The sequence below is a fragment of the Prunus dulcis genome, chromosome 5, assembly GCF_902201215.1.
Source record: "Prunus dulcis chromosome 5, ALMONDv2, whole genome shotgun sequence".
Classification (NCBI taxonomy): Eukaryota; Viridiplantae; Streptophyta; class Magnoliopsida; order Rosales; family Rosaceae; genus Prunus; species Prunus dulcis.
Window position 1 is genome coordinate 9,161,980 of NC_047654.1, and position 20,321 is coordinate 9,182,300.

Below are 20,321 nucleotides of genomic sequence, written 5' to 3' on the forward strand. Positions count from 1 at the left end.
TCAATTTAGTGGGTCTAGATTGTTGAATTTGATTGAGATTTCATGCTAAATTTCCTGAATTTGCAATTGTGATCAGAATTGTAACTAGCTAGATAGTTTAGTTACCTTATTAATTCCTCAATTTGACACATTAGTTGTAACAGACTTTTTTAAATACAAACGATTGTCTAAGCTACTGTATAAGGGCGCAAGCAGACTACCTCGTGCAACTTGTTTAAACCAAGTATGCTTATTGTAATAGATTTGGTTTCACAATGTTTAAGTTGTTTTATTTTGGTTATTCTATGAATCAAAAGCAGTAATGTTCTTCCTCACTCACTCTATTTACATTTTTCCATCTCTGTTTTTTATTTATTCATACTTTTACTTCCTGTTATGAGTTTTGGTTACACGTATAACATTACTTCATTCAGATAATACTTTCACCCAGTTTATGATAATTGCCTAGTTTTTTTTTTTTTTTTTTCCCTATATGATGGCTTCCACATTCAGATACGGGTTCAAACCACTATTATGAAATGTATCATGCAATTTAATAAAAACAAAAAATAAATAAATGTGGGCATACAAAGTTTCATGCTCAATCCTTAATTATCTCCATGTAAAGGTGGAAGCTGAAAAAAGAGTACATGTTAAGGGAATGCATAAAATATCCAACATGTTGAATAATATAAAGTCCCACATTAGAAACTTGACAAAAATATATACAATATATAATGAGTGGTTCCACTACTTAAATAATTGAGGCCTTTTATGATAAAAGCCCCACACCTATTGGGCTAAAAATTTTGTGTGAAAATGTTTCAGCATCATCTTTCTATTTTTATTTTTATTTTTTAAATGTTGCAAGCTAAGTATTCCACTAACATCAAAGAAATGGAAAGATCTTTACATTCAGAGTGTGTTGTAAATGAGAGCAACGTTTCTTAGAAGAGATTGGAGAATATGGCAGAATAGTTTTCTCCTTATTATAGATGGCAACGGGTCGGGTAGGGGTTAGGTATGACAATATCATCCCCGTCTCCGCTCTCCATCCCCGCCCTCATCCCCGTTTAATAGGTTTCGGGGAATCCCCGTACCCGTCCCCGTCGGGGGACTATCCCCCATACCCGCCCAGAATCTCCAATTTTTTTTTTTTGCAAATAAAAAAATAAACAAATAAAAATCATACATTTTTACATTAAGTTTCATATTAAATTATCAATCAACACATCCAAATTAACTATAAAGTTCAACTCAACTATTCAAAATCACATCAATTCAATTTGACAAAACACACACACACACACACACATATATATGTATATGTATATATATATATATATATATATATAATCCAAATCTTCATCATGATCATCTTACAAATTTTGGAATCTCACAAAAATAAATAAGTCTGAAATTTAATAAAAAGTAAGCACAAATATTATAATTACTAGCCACTTGGCATATGCTCACGTATGTGCCAATTAGTTTTATTTTTTATTTTTTATTTTATTTTTAGAATTAAGAAAAGATAACATGGGTAGTTAGAGCATCCACAGTAGGGGGTGTATAATGGGGTGTATGTTAAATATACACCCTTTGTGATCGGAATCACCCACAATGGGGAGGTGTAAACAAGTGTAAATTTGCATCACCACCATGAGATGCAAATTTAAATGTACATGTACATCATTTTTTACATCTTTTGCATGTGGGACCCAGCTGAAAAAAAGGTGAGATAAAGTGGAGAAAAGTCAGCAAAAAAGTTATTGAACCAAAATTCATATGTGGGCCAATTTTTTGGTTGCCATCCCCCCCACCCTACAACGGTTACATTGCTGGACCAACATCTTTAATTTTTAAAAACAGCCAGCTTTAATTTGTTTTGGATGAAATCATATCTTCTCTGAGTTTAAATATTTTTAGGTCTATTTGTTTGAAAAAATAAAATAAACCAAATACACAAAAAATTAATTTTATAAAGTTAAAACAAAAACGAATTAAGCCAAAAAAAATCAATTATACATCTTTCCCAGTGGAGCAAAAACTACATTTACAACCTCTGGAGGTGTAAAAGGGATGTAAAAGTGGCTTTACACCCTCGAAAATGCACCCCCACACTGTGGATGCTCTTATGTTCCATAAAAGTAGGACCTATTATCTGATTTTGTTTTAATTTTTAATTTTGTAATATGAAAAATGTGAATTTACCATATTATCCTCATTTAATTATCATTTCAATTCTTAATATTTGAATTAACTAATGGCATTTTATGGTATTTTGAATGTTTCACCATTCTCTGCCTTTTGCTTTATATATAAAGATAAACATATATTATGAAGAATTAGGAGAGGGAGGTTAACTTAGGGTTAAACATAAATATTATAATTATATATTTATTTATAAATATTTATATTTTCGGGTCGGGTTCGAGGACTGGGATGCCAATACCATCCCCACCATAGGGAATTTTTCAAGTTGGGGGATCCCCGTACCCGATACCTGTTTTGCCCCAAAATCTTCCCGCCATTAGGATCGGGGACCTGATGAGTACCTGCCCCGGCAGGGATTTGTGCCATCCCTAATCCTTACTTGGGTAAAAAAGTGAACTATACTAATTACAATTAACAAACAGCTAATTAAGGAATTAGCCTATTCTAGTTTTCACACCAACATAGGTAAATAGGATCTAGATCAAAAGAAGTTCAATTATCCCTCAAACTGGCTAAAGCATTCGAAGTTCCCCTTTCCTTTTTCGCCAACAGTGTGAAGTTTCTTTGGATACACGTAAAAGAATATTATAATATATGCTTAATTGCTTGTGAAAGAAAATGTCTGAATCAAACCGTCACAAGTGGGTTGGTTTGGCTCGCCTATGCACTAGTTTGAGTCATAAACCAAACTAATTTGAGCCATGATGAGACATTAGTTTGGTCTGACCTGTCCATTTAACCTCTTCTCGTCTTGTAAGTGTAACATAATCTTCAGTAAAAGATCTCCTCTGAACTTGGACTGATACTTTGGCAAAAATGTGGGCTCTGTGCATGGCAGCATTAGCTATTATAAGCATCACACATTGGGGTTACAGGTGGAGAAATCCCAAATGCCATGGCAAGCTTCCACCGGGATCAATGGGATTGCCACTGCTAGGCGAGAACTTACAGTTCTTCACTGCCAACACCTCTTCTGATATTCCTCCTTTCATAAAAAAAAGGACGGAAAAGTGAAGTTTCTGATACCATATATAACAGCTACTTCTTTGTCAATTTTTCAACCATACTTGTTTTTAATATTCCTTACTAGTATCCTGCATTTTTGGACTTTGCAGATATGGACCAATATTCAGGACTAATTTGGTGGGAAGACCGATTATTATTTCGACAGACCCGGATCTGAATTACTTTGTGTTCCAACAAGAGGGAAATTTGTTTCAAAGTTGGTACCCAGATACCTTCACAGAGATTTTTGGCAAGCAAAATGTTAGTTCCTTGCATGGGGTTATGTACAAATATCTCAAGAACATGGTGCTGCATCTCTTTGGACCCGAAAGCCTTAAAAAGATTATCCCTGAAGTTGAACAAGCAGCTCTCAGCAGATTACAACAATGGTCATGTCAGGACATTACAGAACTAAAAGATGCAACTGCAAGTGTAATTTTCAGCCTAACCTTTCTTCTCTTTGATAAAATTTCACTAAAAGTTAATATCTTGTTTGAAGTCAGATTAATTTGGTCTTTGCAGATGATATTTGATCTCACTGCAAAGAAACTTATCAGCATGATTCGAGTAAGTCCTCGGAGAATTTAAGGGACAACTTTGTTGCATTCATACAAGGATTGATCTCCTTTCCTTTGGACATCCCTGGAACAGCTTATCACAAATGTTTGCAGGTAAACGTAAATCAACACTTGTCTCTTTCTTTCACAAGGTCATATTTCTCCATGGATAGGCAAAAGCTCATAGAGGCATTGAATTAGATCCTCAAAGCTGACTTTAAAACTAAAAAGTTCTGAGAATGTAGTCTCTCCTCTTGGTCTCAATCACTTTCAAATTTTTATGGAGGGAAGGAAAAGGGCGATAGGAATGCTGAAAGACATGCTACGGGAAAGACGGGGAAAGTCCCGAGATCAGCCAAACGACTTTTTCGATTACGTGATTGAAGAACTTGAGAAAGAGGGAACAATCTTGACAGAGGAGATTTCTCTGGACTTAATGTTTGTGCTGCTTTTTGCGAGCTTTGAAACAACTTCAATTGCTATGACTTTAGCCATCAAGTTTCTATCAGACCATCCTCTGGTGCTAAAGCAATTAACGGTCTGAACTCTCAAAGTGTTACCAAACAGTTTATTATATATATATATATAACCTTATAAACATTTTCTATCTTATGCCAGGAAGAGCACGAAATGATTCTAAAACAAAGGAAAAATGCTGATTCAGGACTTACATGGAAAGAATATAAATCAATGACTTTCACATTTCAGGTGAATCTTGACATTTTCACTTTCAGTTCTTGAAAGGAAATCCACTCTATTCAGACCTCTGTTTTACAAACTGAAATTTTCAACTTGCAGTTCATCAACGAAACGGTTAGACTGGGAAACATAGCTCCATGCATCTTTTGAAAAGCGCTACAGGAAATCAATTTCAAGGGTATGTAGGAATGACATAGAGTATTGTTTTCCTGTTATAGGAAATCATTCTAATTTGACATATTATTACCATTTGGTGTGGGTGTAGGATATACCATTCCAGCAGGTTGGGGAGTTATGGTTAGTAACACAACGGTACACTTAAACCAAGAAATATAAGACGATCCTGTGGCCTTCAATCCATGGAGATGGGAGGTAGCTTGAATATCTGAGAATGTATTGTTCTAGCTAATCTACCATTTATTCTCAGTCCTAAACTGCAATGAAGTTGGTTTGATTAATTTAAAGGGAACGGAAACAAATAGCGCATCCAAAGATTTCATGGCTTTTGGCGGCGGACAGAGACTGCGTAGGAGCAGACTTTGCTAAAGTGGAGATGGCTGTGTTTCTCCATTGCTTAGTCACAAAGTACAGGTAAGAAAGAACTAATGTCCTGTAATGAGTGAGAGAGAGAGAGAGTAACATGTTCACATCCAAAATTTTCAGGTGGGAAGCAATCAGAGGAGGAAATATAGTCCGAACTCCTGGGCTACAATTTCCGAAAGGTTTCCACATTCGTATCCTGGAGAAAGATAACAGGAAACAGCCTATAATTCCTGATACTTGAACCAGAAATGTCTGAGAGGGTAGAGCCACCATATGGTCTTTTAGATTGTGAGGCATGGACCATTGAGCTTGCCATTTCCTCAGTTTAAATAATTATCTAAAATAAGATTGGTTAGGATTCGGAATTTCTCTGAATGTCCCAGGTTCAGACCACTATTATGAAATGTACTCTGTAATACAAAAAAGGCAAAGAAAAAAGATTGGCATGCTTCTACCTAGATCTTTCTCAATGTTTAATGATCTCCATGTAACAGCCATTCACTGAAGTTGTAGACAAAAATACTTCATGTGCAATAATAACAATCAAATTTAAGCATTAACCCTGTCTCTAAGTTCATTTGCAGCTTCAATAATAATCCAAACTGTCACAACATCTATAGTGAATGGACCAACAGTTTTCCATTTTATAAAAAGAGCATGTTAACTCTAGCATCTTAAGTTGGACCAAATCGACTGCTCTGCCCCTTCTCCAAACCTCTGCATAAAGACACCCAGCTTAGTTGACATGCACCTTAACAAGAACCATCAAAGAACTAGTACCTATCAAGATGGTAAAGTGATAGCCCCCTTTGCCAAAGATCTGATAACAACCATTGCGAACACTATGTAACTTACTTAATTCAGCAATTCATATCCCAAAAACAACCCCCAAAAAAAAAAAAAAAAAAATCATTTATCAAGAACTACAACTAGATTTACATGCCTGTTGGCGAGGATCCAACTCAATTGCCTTATCAAATTCTGCTACACACCCTGAAACATCACCCTTAACAAATAACAAAGTTGGAAACTTTTAATGCCAAACTATAAGAACATGTCAAATCTGCAGAGAAATTTAGAAACCAGTATTGAATGAACAAGGAGCAGATTTTACCCGCCTAAAGAGTACCATTCCACGTCGAATTGCGGCAATGGCTTCGCAAGCATTGTTACCGCTAGTTAAGGCATCCCAGATGCCAGAAACTCAAGGGAGCGGTGGCCAGGTTTTGTAGTTGTGAGTTGTTGAAGTAATTGTGCCAAAGAAGACGGAGCTGTTCTGGGTTTTGAATAAAACTGAAGGCGAGGTTAGGAATGGTGTCATATACGGTTTTTCTATTTAATTTTTTTCAATAGATAGTACCGCGGTTCGGCTATACTATTTAAATATAAAATAAAATAAAAAGAGTCTAGACGCACGGTTATACTATTTATCAAAAACAAGGGACACGCCTAGTGCCTAGACGCTCACGTGTCAAAACAGGTATAGCCGAGCTATTTTTTCTAAATAAATTACCAACGTCAAGCCGCGCGGCTATACTACTTTAACTAAAAAATAAAAAAAAACCCCCTAATAGCCGCGCGGCCATACTATCTATTTTATTAAAAAAAAAAAGAAAAAAGAAGGGGGGACCCTCCTAGTACCAAGGTGCACGTGTCAAAACAAATATACGATTTTTAAAATAAATTACCGTAGTAAAGCCAGGCCCTATACGATTTTAAAAAAAATTTAAAAAAAATTTGTCCGAGTATAGCCGGGCGGCTATACTATTTATAGAAAGAAAAAAAAAAGGGCCTGCCTAGTGCCTATACGTTTCAAAACCTCTATAGCCGCGCGGCTACACTATTTTTTTAAAATAAAACATCGGAGTATCGCCACTCGGCGATATTATTTTAAATAAAAAATAAAAACCCCGAGTATAGCCTCGCGGCGATACGATTTATAGAAAAAAAAAGGTAAGTATAGCCGCGCGGCTATACTATTTACTGGGGCCTTTTTTTTAAAATAATTTTTTTCCCGGATTTTCGTTTATCAATAAGAATACTTTAGAGCATTATCCATTACTGCAAGGCCATTACTCAAGTATCTATTGTCCCCTTTTGATTTTTTACTTTAATGAGTTATTACCCGTTTAAAGAATTTAGCATTTTCTAATTTAATATTCGTATTATACACATACGTATATATTTTTCAATAGTACTTTCTTTTTCTTTACACGTCTTAAAGGCTGGGTAAAATACAAGTTTTTTTTAAGAAAGTGAAGATTACGGTGGATAAATCCCATTCAAGTTGGTGGTTCCCCAAGGATGACACATTGGGTTTACAGGTGGATGATTCCCAAATGCCATGGCAGACCTTAGAGCAAGTCCAGCAGTGCTGGACGAGCTCGGGCTGGGGGGGGTTTGGGTCAAAAAACGGCGTCCAGCAACAAAAGGCCAGCCCGGGCGACTCGTGGGGGCCACCAGACGGGCAGGCCCGAAGGCGGAAATGGCCCGAGGTCCAAACCGAAGTCGAGGACAAAATAGCTGACGCCAGCATGGCGTCAGCCCTCAAGTTTGAATTTTTTTTTACCGTTGGCGCGTGCATTGCACGCGCCAACGTTAAAAAAAAATTCGAATCAGCGCGCTACAGTGCCGCCAACGGCTCTTGGACACGTGGCGGCCTGTGGTCGCTCCGATTGGAATTTTTTTTGAAATCCAACGGCAGCAAATATTTCTGCCCAAAAAAATTGAAAAAAAATCGAATTTTTTTTTAAAAAATACACAAAAATTACAGAATTTTTTGTGTATAAATACCAACCCATACTCTTCACTTTTAACACCAAATCCTCATATATTTTCTTCTCCTTCTACTATTATTCACTTTCTCCTCAAATTTTTTTCACTTTCTATTCAATATTTTTTCACTTTGAAGTTGTAATTTTTTTCTAGCATATTATGGGTTCTTCTAATGAAAATGGAGGGGCATGGAGCATGATAGAAGATGTTAGCTTGTGTGAGGCTTGGGTCCAAGTTAGTCATTGTCCAGTAACGGGCAATGAGATTAAATTTTCTCATATGTGGAAAAAAATTCATCAAGCATTTTGTGAAAGGGCAATTGGTTCTACACGTACAGAAATGGCATTATCCAGTAGGTGGAAAGTTCTTAATAAAGAGTTGGGGAAATGGAGAAATGCTTTAGCAAAAGCGATTGACAACCAACGAAGCGGAGAAAATCTTAGCAATGAGGTAAATTATTTGTCATTTTTCTTCTATTAATTTCTATGTCATATTAATTTTTATTTAAATGTTTCTTGCAATTTATATATTTTGTTAATATGTCTCTATTTTTTGTTAATACATGTTGCATTTTTTTTTTTATTTCTTTAATTTCCATTAGTTTTTTTTTTGTACATGTTGTATTGCCAATATTTTAAAAATTCTCTTGTATTTCCATTTTTTTTTTTTTTTATAGATTATACAAGCACAAATGTGGTTTGGTGCTACCGGCCAAGGAAAAAAAAGTTTCAACCATACCCATTGTTGGGAGGTGGTGAAGACTTGTAAGAGATTCCAAATTATTCCAACCGGTCCGACGGTAGTCTTGAACGAGACTCCACTTCATGAGACGCCGGCATCGGATTCACCTATGGATTCTCCGATGAGTACCGACTCACCCATTGAAAATATTCCAAGGCCTATTGGGAGGAAGGCGGCGAAGGCGAAGAGAGGGAGTACTTCTGGCAAGAATGCAGAGAAGTATTTGGAGGAACTTTCAAAGCACCAAGCCATGAGAATTGAAATGGACTTGAAACAACAAGAGCACGATATGGCAGTTCAAGCAGAATATGCAAAAGAAAGGGAGTATGCACGCAAAGAAAGGGAGTATGCACGCGAACAAAACATTGAAAAAAAAGATCGGGAAACCATGGCCATGGATACAAGCCATATGTCTCCTGAAACAAAACAATTTTGGAAGCTAGAACGAAGGGATGTTATGAGACGAAGACTTTTTCGTGACGATGGACCTAGCAACACCGATTGGTTAAATGATGGAAACCATTAAAATAGTTTGTTTGCCTTTAATGTCTTAGTTTACTTGCCTTTGATTTCATTGTATTTTTTTTGTTTTGTTTAATTCATGTACCTTTGATTTCATTGTATTTTTTGTTTTGTTTAATTCATGTATTTTATTTTATTATTAGTTGTATTGCTTTTCTTTTAGTCAATAAAGAAAATATTCAACAAAATTCCTTTTTATTCAAAACATTCCATACATAAAAAACAAACCACAACCAAAGCATAAAAAATAAAACAAACCACAACCAAAGCATAAAAAATAAAACAAACCACAACCAAAGCATAAAAAATAAAACAAACCACAACCAAAGCATAAAAAATAAACAACCCACAACCAAAGCATAATAAAATAAAAACAACTTCTTCACTTCACTTTATTCACCTTCATTTCCTTCATTGCCTTTCACCGCCCATAAATGCTCCATCAAGTCAACTTGACGGTGTTCATGAATATAGGACGATTGCATCTCCGTGTAGCGATCAATCATACGGGGCATGAAACTACCGTCTCTAACCAACGGTTCATGCTGCATTGCTTCTCCATTTGGCCCCACTGGTTTTTCATAAATTCGTGTTAGGGCCGTGTCCATGGGATTTGGTTCATACACGTCATCAGCATCGTAATCATATTCATCTTCCACAATCATGTTGTGGAGGATGATACAAGTCATCATTATACTCCTAAGCACCTCCTCGTCAAATAGACGTGCCGCGCCCCTGATAATAGCCCACCTAGCTTGGAGGATACCAAAACACCTCTCAACATCTTTTCTGTACCCCTCTTGATAGCGAGCAAAAAATTTTTGCTTATGGGATCGGGGATGTGGAATTGTTTTCACAAATGTTGTCCACCTCGGGTATATGCCATCAGCTAGATAATACCCGGTCTGGTAGATGGTATTGTTAATTTCATATGTGATATTTGGGCCTTCACCTCTCAAAACATCATTGAACACCGGGGATTGACCTAGGACATTCAAATCGTTTTGAGATCCGGCTACTCCGAAGAAGGCGTGCCAAACCCAGGTATCAAAACCAGCAACTGCTTCCAGGATGATACTTTTCTGCCCTTTTCTGTTTCCGTAGTCCCCTTGCCAAGCTGTTGGACAATTTTTCCACTGCCAGTGCATGCAGTCAATGCTACCAATCATGCCAGGGAATCCTCGAGACTCAGCTTTTTGGAGAAGCCTTTGCAGGTCCCTTGGCGTAGGTCTGCGGAGGTAGTCTCTGGTGTACAGAGTTTCCACTGCATCACAAAATCGCACCAAGCACTCCAAAACAGTGGACTTCCCCATCCGAGCAATCTCATCCACCTGATCAGCAGATGACCCATACGCCAACATTCGTATCACAGCTGTGAACTTCTGCTCTGGAAGAAGTCCCAAATTTCCAGCACAATTTCTCTTTTGAACAAAATATTCATCATAATTGCAAATATCATGCATGATTTTTTTGGAACAAATGAGGTTGCATTCTATATCTCCCTCGAAAATGAACATCAGAGTACAGAGATTGTGGGATAAAATAATCTTCCATAAGATTCTTACCCCGGGAATGTCTATGTCTGTCCACATTTGGGCGACGGCCTTCTCGTGAACCACGGCGAGCCTGCTTTTCTTCCTCCAGCAAAGCAACTGCTATGCCAAGTTGCTCATCTAGTTCTCTCTGCGCCCTTTTGCTTGCAGCTCGTCTACGCATTCTTTCTCTAGTTTCTCTCTCTTGCCTCTCCAAAATCTCTTCCATGTCTGCCATTGAGAATGGAGAATGAAAGCTAAAATTTGAGAAATGGAAATGTAGAGAAGAATTGGTGTGGGAGGTATGAGCTGAACCTCTGATTTTATAGAAAAATGTACACAGATAGATATGACACGTGGCGCAATCTTAGAGGGTGAAAATCTTATCTGAAATTTGAAATTCAAATGAAATTTCAAATTTCAAATTTATCTAAAATTTGAATTCCGAAATGTATCTGAAATTTGACATTTTGAATTTATCTGAAATTTGAATTTTGAAATGTATCTGAAATTTGAAATTTATCTGAAATTTGAAACCGAAAATCTTATCCGATATGAATAGTATTGACACGTAGGAACCCAAAAATCTTATCCGAAAATATTATCCAAATTAATTATTTAAGTAAACAAAATTGTGAAAAAAACAAAAAAATGAATAGTAATTGCCATGGCAAGCCCCTAACTGCTGGAAACACATTTTGCTGGAGGGGACTAGGGCAGCCACTATTCACGTGAATAGTGGCTGCCCTAGGGCTAATCTTGCCATGGCAAGGGGCAACTGGTGGAAATGCTCTTACAGTTCAATGGGATTGCCACTGCTAGGGGAGACCTTACAGTTCTTCATTCCCAACACCTCTTCTGATATTCCTCCTTTCATAAATTTTTTATATATATAAAAAAAAAAAAAAAAAAAAAAAAAGGATGGAAATGTGAAGTTTCTGATCCTGTGGTCTTCAATCCGTGGAGATGGGAGGTAGGATGAATATGTGAGAATGTATTGTTCTAGCTAATCTACCATTTATTCTCAGTCTTAAGCTGCACTGAAAGATGGTTGATTAATTTACTGGAAACGAAAACAATAGTGCATCCAAAGATTTCATGGCTTTTGGCGGCGGATAGAGACTCCGTGTAGGAGCAGACTTTGCTAAAGTGGAGATGGTTGTGTTTCTCCATTGCTTAGTCACAAAGTACAGGTAAGAACTAATGTCATGTAATCAGAGAGAGAGAGAGAGAGAGTAACATGTTCACATCCAAAATTTTCAGGTGGGAAGCAATCAGAGGAGGAAATATAGTCCTAACTCCTGGGCTACAATTTCCGGATGGTTGCCACATTTGTATCCTGGAAAGACACAGGAAACAGGAAACAGCCAATAACTCTGATACTTGAACCAGAAATGTCATGTGCTTTTATATTGTGAAACAAGAAGCATTGAGCTTGACATTCCCTCAGTTTGAATATTTTCTAAAATAAGAAGCAATTTTCATATAGTTAGATTGGTCAGGATTCGGAATTCCTCTGAATGTCCCGGGTTCAAACCACTATTATGAAATGAATTATGTAATACAATAAAGCCAAAGAAAAAAGATTGGCATGCTTCTACCTAGATCCTTCTCAATGTTTAATTATCTCCATGTAAAGGTGGAAGCAGAGAAAAGAACCGGTTAAAGGAATGCCAAAGATATCCAACATTTTAAAAAAATTATCTAACAAAGCCACTAGTAACATTCTGTGTGAAAAAAGATCTTTACATTTACATTCCCCCACGACCCAAAGAAAATAGATATAAACAGGAAAATAAATTCACTGAAAGAGTATAAAACTGTAAGTGCCACTACTCTCTCTGTTTAGCATGCAGATTAAACTGATTGTTATCCAAAAGCATTTTGTACATACCAAATTCACTCTTGCGTTCACTTGATTGCGTCTGGTCTGGTCTGGTCACTATGAATAATCTTTGGTTAGTCTCCTTTCTTTTTTATGGCCATGGTATCCGGTATTTTCATCAACTTTCTGCATAATACTTGAATGCTTTCTTCTCCCATGCTTGGGCTTGTCTTTGTGGACGTGGTGGAGATGGTAGTAATAATCGCTGCCTCTTTCAAACTGGTTACACCTGTGATCATTGTGAATGTTTCTTCGCTTATGATGAGAACCATGATTGTGGTTCCTTGCTTCATGTCCATGATGTTTATGAACATGAGTGTGCAAGTGTTCTACGTCACTTCTGTGCTTCCGAATATCCTTGGTGTGCTGATTATTATCCCAAAAATGATCTTCCCACCAATCATATAAAGGATCAAAAAGTCCCTTTTGATGTAGAAGCCACAGTAGCACAACCACTGCACATCCATGCATAATATTTTATGTATTCGTTGCATCTCTGAAATCATCTGCTTAAATGTAAATTTTATGGAAAAAGTAGGTTTACCTGTTGGAAAAATTGCCAAAAGTAGACCGAACATCACAATCCAACTCATACATATATACTGTATGTGGCACCGGAAGTCAAAGAACCTGGGGCATTTCCTTCTGCCCACAAAAAGATAAAAAGAGAAATGGACCGGATTTCATACAAATCAAAAGAGATTTAAAATGTGCAAATTCAACTACAATCCAACATCAGATGCATACACAAGAAGAAAAAGAATATATATGATAGCTGAGCATAATATCTGATCGTGTGTGCAAGGCGTGGCGTGATTACAAATTGTTAGAATGCAACCAGCATTTTGAACAGACAAATCCACGTTAGAATGGTTACCAAAGGACCACTGCCATCCAAACCATTACTAGAAATGAAAATTTAGAGCATAAAAAAGTTTAAAGAATAAAAAACTGAACCAGGCAAGTACCTGCAAGTTTTTCCAGTGACGAAATCTACCAAAATATTCCACAGATTGTTCCAAATGCTTTCAACAGAGTCAAAGAAACCGGTTGTGCCTGTCTTTGGTGGATTAAAAGGATTACCCTGCAGCAATTAATGACTTCAGTAGTTCATTCATCACATAAATCAATTTCCACAAGGTTAATTTCATTTCAAAGTATCATTTCTCAGTTGTTGTCTTTAAAACGGACTTAAAGAAATCATGCTGATCTAAAGTGCCTCATACATTGGACTTCAGAGAACTTCTTAACTTTCTTCTGAAAGGAATGAAGATTTACAGGGTAAAACATCGTTATGACTAAACCTGTGATCCATTATCAAGGACAGTAGATGTTGTAGAAAATTGGCACTCGGCTCTATCTACTTCTTTATAATCAGAGTCCTTTAGTATAGCTGCATTCAAACTAAAAAAGTTAGTACTACCATAAATACTTTGGGCTACTTTATCATCTGTCTGAACCATGTCTCATCTTACCTGCACAAACATATTTTGCGGCTTGATCAGTTGCTGGGTAAAGTTTGAAGGCTCGCGTTGTTGTTTCTTTTGGCTTCATAATAAGGAATTGTTCCTGAAAAACAGTATCATTTGTGTGAATATAATCATCATGTTCAAAACTGAATACATGGGCAGTAGGGAAAAAGTACCTCCATGAGGGTGACATCACTAGAGCAATCAAACTGCAAGATGGGAAAATTCATCACATCTGAAACTACATATTGCAACAGCCATTCACTGAAGTTGTAGACAAAAATGCTTCATGTGCAATAATCACAATCAAATTTAAGCATTAACCCTGTCTCTAAGTTCATTTGCAGCTTCACTAACAATCCCAACTGTCACAACATCTATAGTGAATAGACCAGTTTTCCATTTTATAAAAAGAGCATGTTAACTCTAGCATCTGAAGTTGGACAAATCCAAAAATCAAAGGAAAAAGAAAAGAGAATAATCCATTTAAGTCTATATTAAAAATTTAAGAATAGTCAATAAGGTACCGTTAAACTATATGATGCTTCCACTTCACCAGTATTCGTTGTTGTGATTGTCGCAGTTCCAAATTGAGTAAGGGCCTCAAACATTGGGACATTGATACTTAAGATTTTCCCAGGACTCCTACAAATGCATAAAAAAAACCTTCGGCAATAAGTGAAACTTAACGAGGATCAAAAAGTTATATGAAGCTTAAAAATCTTGGTTATTTGGATTCTAGATGTCCCTAGTGAAGACACATTTTAATTATTAGAAAACTACTAAATTCAAAAAGTTAAAGTTGTTAGAGAATGGACCGACAATACATATCAAGTGAATACCCTCCCTCACATCCAGCCCCATCATGTACGTGCAGAGGCAAAGAGATGGGGATAATAGAGACACATAAAGGTGCCTCCCTCAGAACCTCTGGCAAACAGAGATAAGATACAATGTTTAAAACTACTTATTTCCATCAATTACATGAGTGACTTGGCTTAACCGAAAAGAAAAGAACCTACACAGTTTTCAGCATATCAGTCAGGACTTTAGCTAATAAAAGTAAAAAAAGGAGCAATGGCATCTTTGTTTTCCAAGTTCATCTCAACTTAACAAATAAATTCTTGAAAATAAAAGTAGAAAGAGTGCTTAAGGAAATAATAAAAACCTTGAAAATGAATAGCCCATACATGAAACAATTATTTCAAATACAAGCCAATCAAGCATACTCATTATAGGGAGTTGAGGTTCATGCCTTTTAATAAATACAAAATCCTTCTAAAATAAGTCAAATACAGTAGCCTGAAAATACTAACCTTTGGTAGACATATTCTACGTCATCAGCACTTAGTTCTATCAAGAGATTAGTATTAATAACTTCAGTGACTCCTATGGAAAACGAATGAGTTCCTGCATTCTGCATCCAATCAGAAATGATAAATAAATCCCGATGATAGAAATTGTTGTGAATGTACTTCTAAAATTGCTAAGACATAACTGGATGCTGGTTTATCCTTTCAAACCTTCCTTCCACACCATAAAGTGGCAACTGATTCCTTTCAATTCGGTTCTGGTCAGCCTGTCAGAAAGAAAAAACTTGTTCCTCGGTTTCCACATCAGCTATAAAATAACCATGTACCAAATATAAAACAGCCAGAATCCTCTGAAATATCTCATTGTACAAAAGGAGAAAGAGACTCCTTCCTTTCTGCCAACGATATATGATAGAACATGAGATTTCACTATAGTTTATGTAAAGAACTTGAAGCACTTATGGAACTTTCAGTACCAATGTCAGCAATGCGAAACTATAGCAATACATTCAACAAAAATAAGACTGAAATGAGAAGCATACACTAGAGAAGATACAACTTTCAGGCGGGATAGACAAACCTAACCAAAAAGAGAAGCATGCAATAGATAAGATACAACTTTCAGGCTGGATATACAAACCTCCCAGAAATTCCATAATTGATTATGCAAGCAACTCCAGAATGGTGAAGAGCAAAAGTTTGGCTGCCCATTGAAAGCCTCATAACTGACACCAATTTTATTACATTCAACACCATCTAAAGAAAACCTTACTCTCTCTAGCAGCATCCACATAGAAAGATTCCTCCCCAAGTTCTGGGGTTGACCAGGACCCCCCTTCCACAAAAGGAAAATGAAACTCTCAGCAATAGAAGAAAATAACAAATACTGCATGGCTGTTTATAAAGAAAAATTAATCAATTAGCTTGATCTTTTATAGTAACTCTAATATTATCAGTCTCATAGCAGATGCTTTCAAGAATCACACTTATTTAAAATGCGAATGCAAACCAATGAGTGATATTGGAACCTCAGACCAACACTACCATCCAAACATAGTGCAAATATTGTAGTGAACTTTTGACCTATTACATTCTCTTTTACAAAACCATTAACATAAAGAATAGCTGTACCTAGTTACTCCCGTAAGAAATACATACTTCAAATAAAGCATATATGCCAATGGTACTAATGGAAATTACATTGGTGGAGCATGCATACCTGCCTTGGAATTACAAGGTAGAAATCCTCGAATGATGGTATATTTGTGTATCCAACAAAATCTCCAATAAGATTAACTCGTACAAAATTATCATTGGATATCGCTGTTCTATTCTCAGGACCAACAAGCACTTCCTGGTGGCAAATAAAGTATCCATAAATCTTTGTTATGAAATGAAATTTAACATTACTAAGAGCAAGATAAGAGGATGAAGTGCTGTAAAGTAAAAGGGAAAAGGGAACTTCATTCCACGGGGAAAGGAAAATCGTATATAGTAGTTCAACATGAAATGAGCTCTAATTTTCAGCAGAGGTCTAATTTTTCGCCACAGGAAAAAGACACAAGATTTTCAAACACAAGTTACAAGACTGAATTAGATTGTAATGAGTAATTGTCTATAGCAGAAACAAGCACATTACATTACAAGCAATGAATATATAAATGGTACACATATGTGGAGAAGCAACATACCGAAACTTTAGATCCTGTCTTCACCTGAATTAGAACACTGAATCCCACTGACCGCTGTCCAATACCAAAAACATGGAACCTAAGTGGATTTTAAAATAAACAAATAAAAATTCACTTCTCGGATAATGGCCAAAGGGTATGAATAAACAAGAACATCAAAACGGAAATATATTGGCCATGTAGAATTGTTTATAGTTGTAGCCTCCATCACTTATATTGTCAAACATAAACAATTATTTCAAGCAAAACAATATCGGACTCTTAGTAATCTTAGTTCAACCTTTGTAACTCCCCAGAAGAAAAGAAAAAACAAGCTTCTTCACATAATTTTAAATTTGATAAGATTATTTGACTGTAGAAATGTATCATATTTCACAAATTCATGAAAATTTATGAATATGATCTCTCTATATGAAAATTTAAAATATTGAAAGTAAAACAAAAAGAATATGAGAAAAAGACAACTACTACCACGGAAAATGACATAGCCTCATAAATTTCTATAAACCAGAGAGCTATGGCATGTTGGCTGGAACTTATCAAAAATCAATTATGAACCTTTCAAGAAAAACATAAGCACAATGAAGAACTTAGAACTTAAAGCAAGGACCTTACCAATCACCCGGAAAACGGACACAATGGGCAGTATTCGCTTTTCCCTTCATCAACTTATCAACTAACAAAAGAAAAGTATCAAATTCAATAGTCCAAGATGGCAAGAGGCATTGTACAAGTAAAATTTAAGAAAATGTAAACAACTAAAATGCACTTACACACATTTCCACATGATGAAGGTACCCGCCGCTGAGGCCCACAAGGACAGCAGATTGGCTATGCAGAACATAACAGACAAAATGGAAGAAAAGAATACATCACAAACTGCTTACAAAAACCTATGATAAATAATAACTGTTAAGCGACATTTTTCAACATCAATTCAACAAGAGCAATCTACTAATAAATTGCGAGTGACCTTAGAACGTAAGCTAAATAGCAATATAAGCATAAATAATCAGAGAAAATAACCATATGCAACCAATATTTTTATGGGATGTACTTAAATAGTGTGACAACGTGGAGAAACAATTATTGTGGGATGTCACAAGGCCTAATATGCATACATATAATGCTATAGAACCCCTGATCTATAAGAAAGAATAAAAATAATATATAAAAAAAGCAAAATAAAATGATAACTTTGAAAGTACATATACTAAAGACTCAAAAGTACTACTTGCACAAAAATAAAATGATAACTTTGAAAGTACATATACTAAAGATTGTAGAAATGGCACCTCAGTGTGCTCAATAATGTGATCATTTTCATCCCGTAACCTACAGAACATGCAACGGAAGTCCACTGGTCATATATATAAACATGGTAAAGAATATGATGTTTGTCTATGAAGGCAACCACCCACTACCCTTCCCCCTTCTAAATGAATTTTTTTTTCCTCAGCATGTTAGTTAATGAAACCAAATTTAAATAGATAAATAAATTAAGGCTACTCTAGCTGCTTCTAGAAACACCACTATCACTCACCACAATAAGATTAGGGTTAAATTTAAGTGCCATAATATCAAAATTGAAGAGGTTTTTTCTTGCGTATATTGAACATCACAAATCTACCAAATATGATGAAGGTCTTGAACCTTCCTTCACACTGAGTCCTCATGTACTAAGTGTCCAACTAAGCATTCAAAACTCTGAAGTGACCAAACAGATATTTTTTTAATAAGTCTCTCTATACAGAGTAAATACATTTCTAGTGATCTTTTTGACATCTAAGCCCCGTAAAACAAATATAATGTCCTTTACTTGGTAACATAAACATAAGAATCTACCTCAGAATGATAATTTCTAAAACAACACTTTAATGTAAATCGGCATCAATAACGACTAGGACTAGCAAGAAGGTGTATAAGCAAACTCAGACTTTTGAGGAGTAAAAGAAGTGAAGCAAACTCATTTCACATGGCAACCAAAGTAAACATGGTTAAGCAGTCATCGCCTTTATATTCTGTCTTATTTTGCACCCAAGTTTTTGGTCCCATATTTTCACCCGACAAATGGACACAATCTACGATCCAAACTGCAGCTTCCAAGTAACTCTTAAAATGTATAATCCCAAAGGTAAAATCCCTATATTGGCATGAGACAATAAACTATAAGAACCCTTTAACTTGTACCAATCAAAAGCTCAATAAAAATTAAAAACCAGTGAAGGAAACAACAAAAGGCTAAAAAATTGTTTGCCTCTCACATATCTTCACAACTTTTGCATCTGCATCTCGCTCACATTTGCGGGTCTTAACATAGTACTCTTCCGGTTTAAAGGCAACATCCTATACAAATGTTACAAGTACCAATTAAAACATATATGGAAATCGAAAAGTACCAAGTAAGAAGTTAACAAGAAAGTTTCAGTTACCCTACTCGTATGTACGTAAGCTCATACAATGCATAAGCCGCGGACTTGTTGACGGTCAGAACAGGGGGAATTCGAAAATTTTGCATCTTTTGGCTTGAATTCTCTTCCACCTCTACGATTTCGGCAACAATCGATGCCTCTCCGCCGCTCTGTAATTTCATCAAACATCTCACAATCATTACCTGCATTTAATTTCAAGCAGTGACATTAGGGATGGTGAGTTTGTCGTTTACCGTGCCACTAGGAACGGCCATGTTGAGGACGATCTTCTTGGTGCAATTCAAATTTCCGGAATCGGAAGTCTTCTCGCACTTCTCGAGCTTCGATTTGGAAAGAATCTGAACTGCGATGACGTCGTGTGGAGTGAGAAACCCGATGAAGCACAGAAGGAAGAGGAGGGTCTTGTGCCCTAATTTTGGCGTTTGGGTTCTCATTTTCTTTTGCGATTTCTGTGACTGAAATCTGCCACCAACGGTTTGGTTTTGAAGAAGAGCAGTTGTTGGAGGCGCGGGTAGACGTTTAGTTTTGAAAAACTGCCACCAACGGTTTCCTTATTCAAATGACGGTTGGATATTCCAACGACGTCGTTTCTGTTGATGAAGTCACGTGTGTGTATAATGCCCCTTCACGTGGGGTAGGGACACATGGGAAAACCTGATGAGAAATTGAGTGTTGACTTTTTTTTTTTAGTTTACAAAAAAGGTGTCAGGAGTGTCACCTCTCTGAGTTACGCACGGATTAAAAGTAAGTTCTTTTTAAGAGGTTCGTTACATATGCAGAGGATCGAACTCAGGACTTCATTGAGGAGCCCGATCACATTCTTCCAACATATGCAGCATAGCCCGTTCAATTTTTCACTAGACCAAACCCACTTAGGTTGAGTGTTGACTTTGAAATGTATTAACATGTGTATGTGTGACATGTACATGTTGTACATCATAATGCACCATATTGAGTCGGC

General features: G+C 36.3%; 1 protein-coding gene and 1 pseudogene across 1 annotated transcript; one reads left to right on the plus strand and one right to left on the minus strand.

Annotated features, from left to right (window-relative positions):
• The first annotated feature begins 3,012 nt into the window (after positions 1-3,012).
• Positions 3,013-4,643, plus strand: LOC117628365 (annotated as a pseudogene).
• Positions 4,644-12,352: 7,709 nt separating this feature from the next.
• Positions 12,353-19,794, minus strand: LOC117628988 (protein HAPLESS 2). The gene is made up of 18 exons (XM_034361522.1): positions 19,594-19,794; positions 19,366-19,509; positions 19,186-19,274; positions 18,224-18,263; positions 17,702-17,759; positions 17,544-17,604; positions 16,929-17,007; positions 16,457-16,591; positions 15,878-16,072; positions 15,423-15,503; positions 15,241-15,341; positions 14,452-14,569; positions 14,101-14,133; positions 13,931-14,024; positions 13,760-13,848; positions 13,424-13,539; positions 13,000-13,100; positions 12,353-12,910 (listed from the first exon to the last, which is right to left on the minus strand). The coding sequence occupies exons 1-18, from the start codon at positions 19,792-19,794 to the stop codon at positions 12,513-12,515; spliced, it is 2,133 nt and encodes a 710-aa protein (XP_034217413.1). The 3' UTR covers positions 12,353-12,512.
• Between the last annotated feature and the right edge of the window lie 527 nt (positions 19,795-20,321).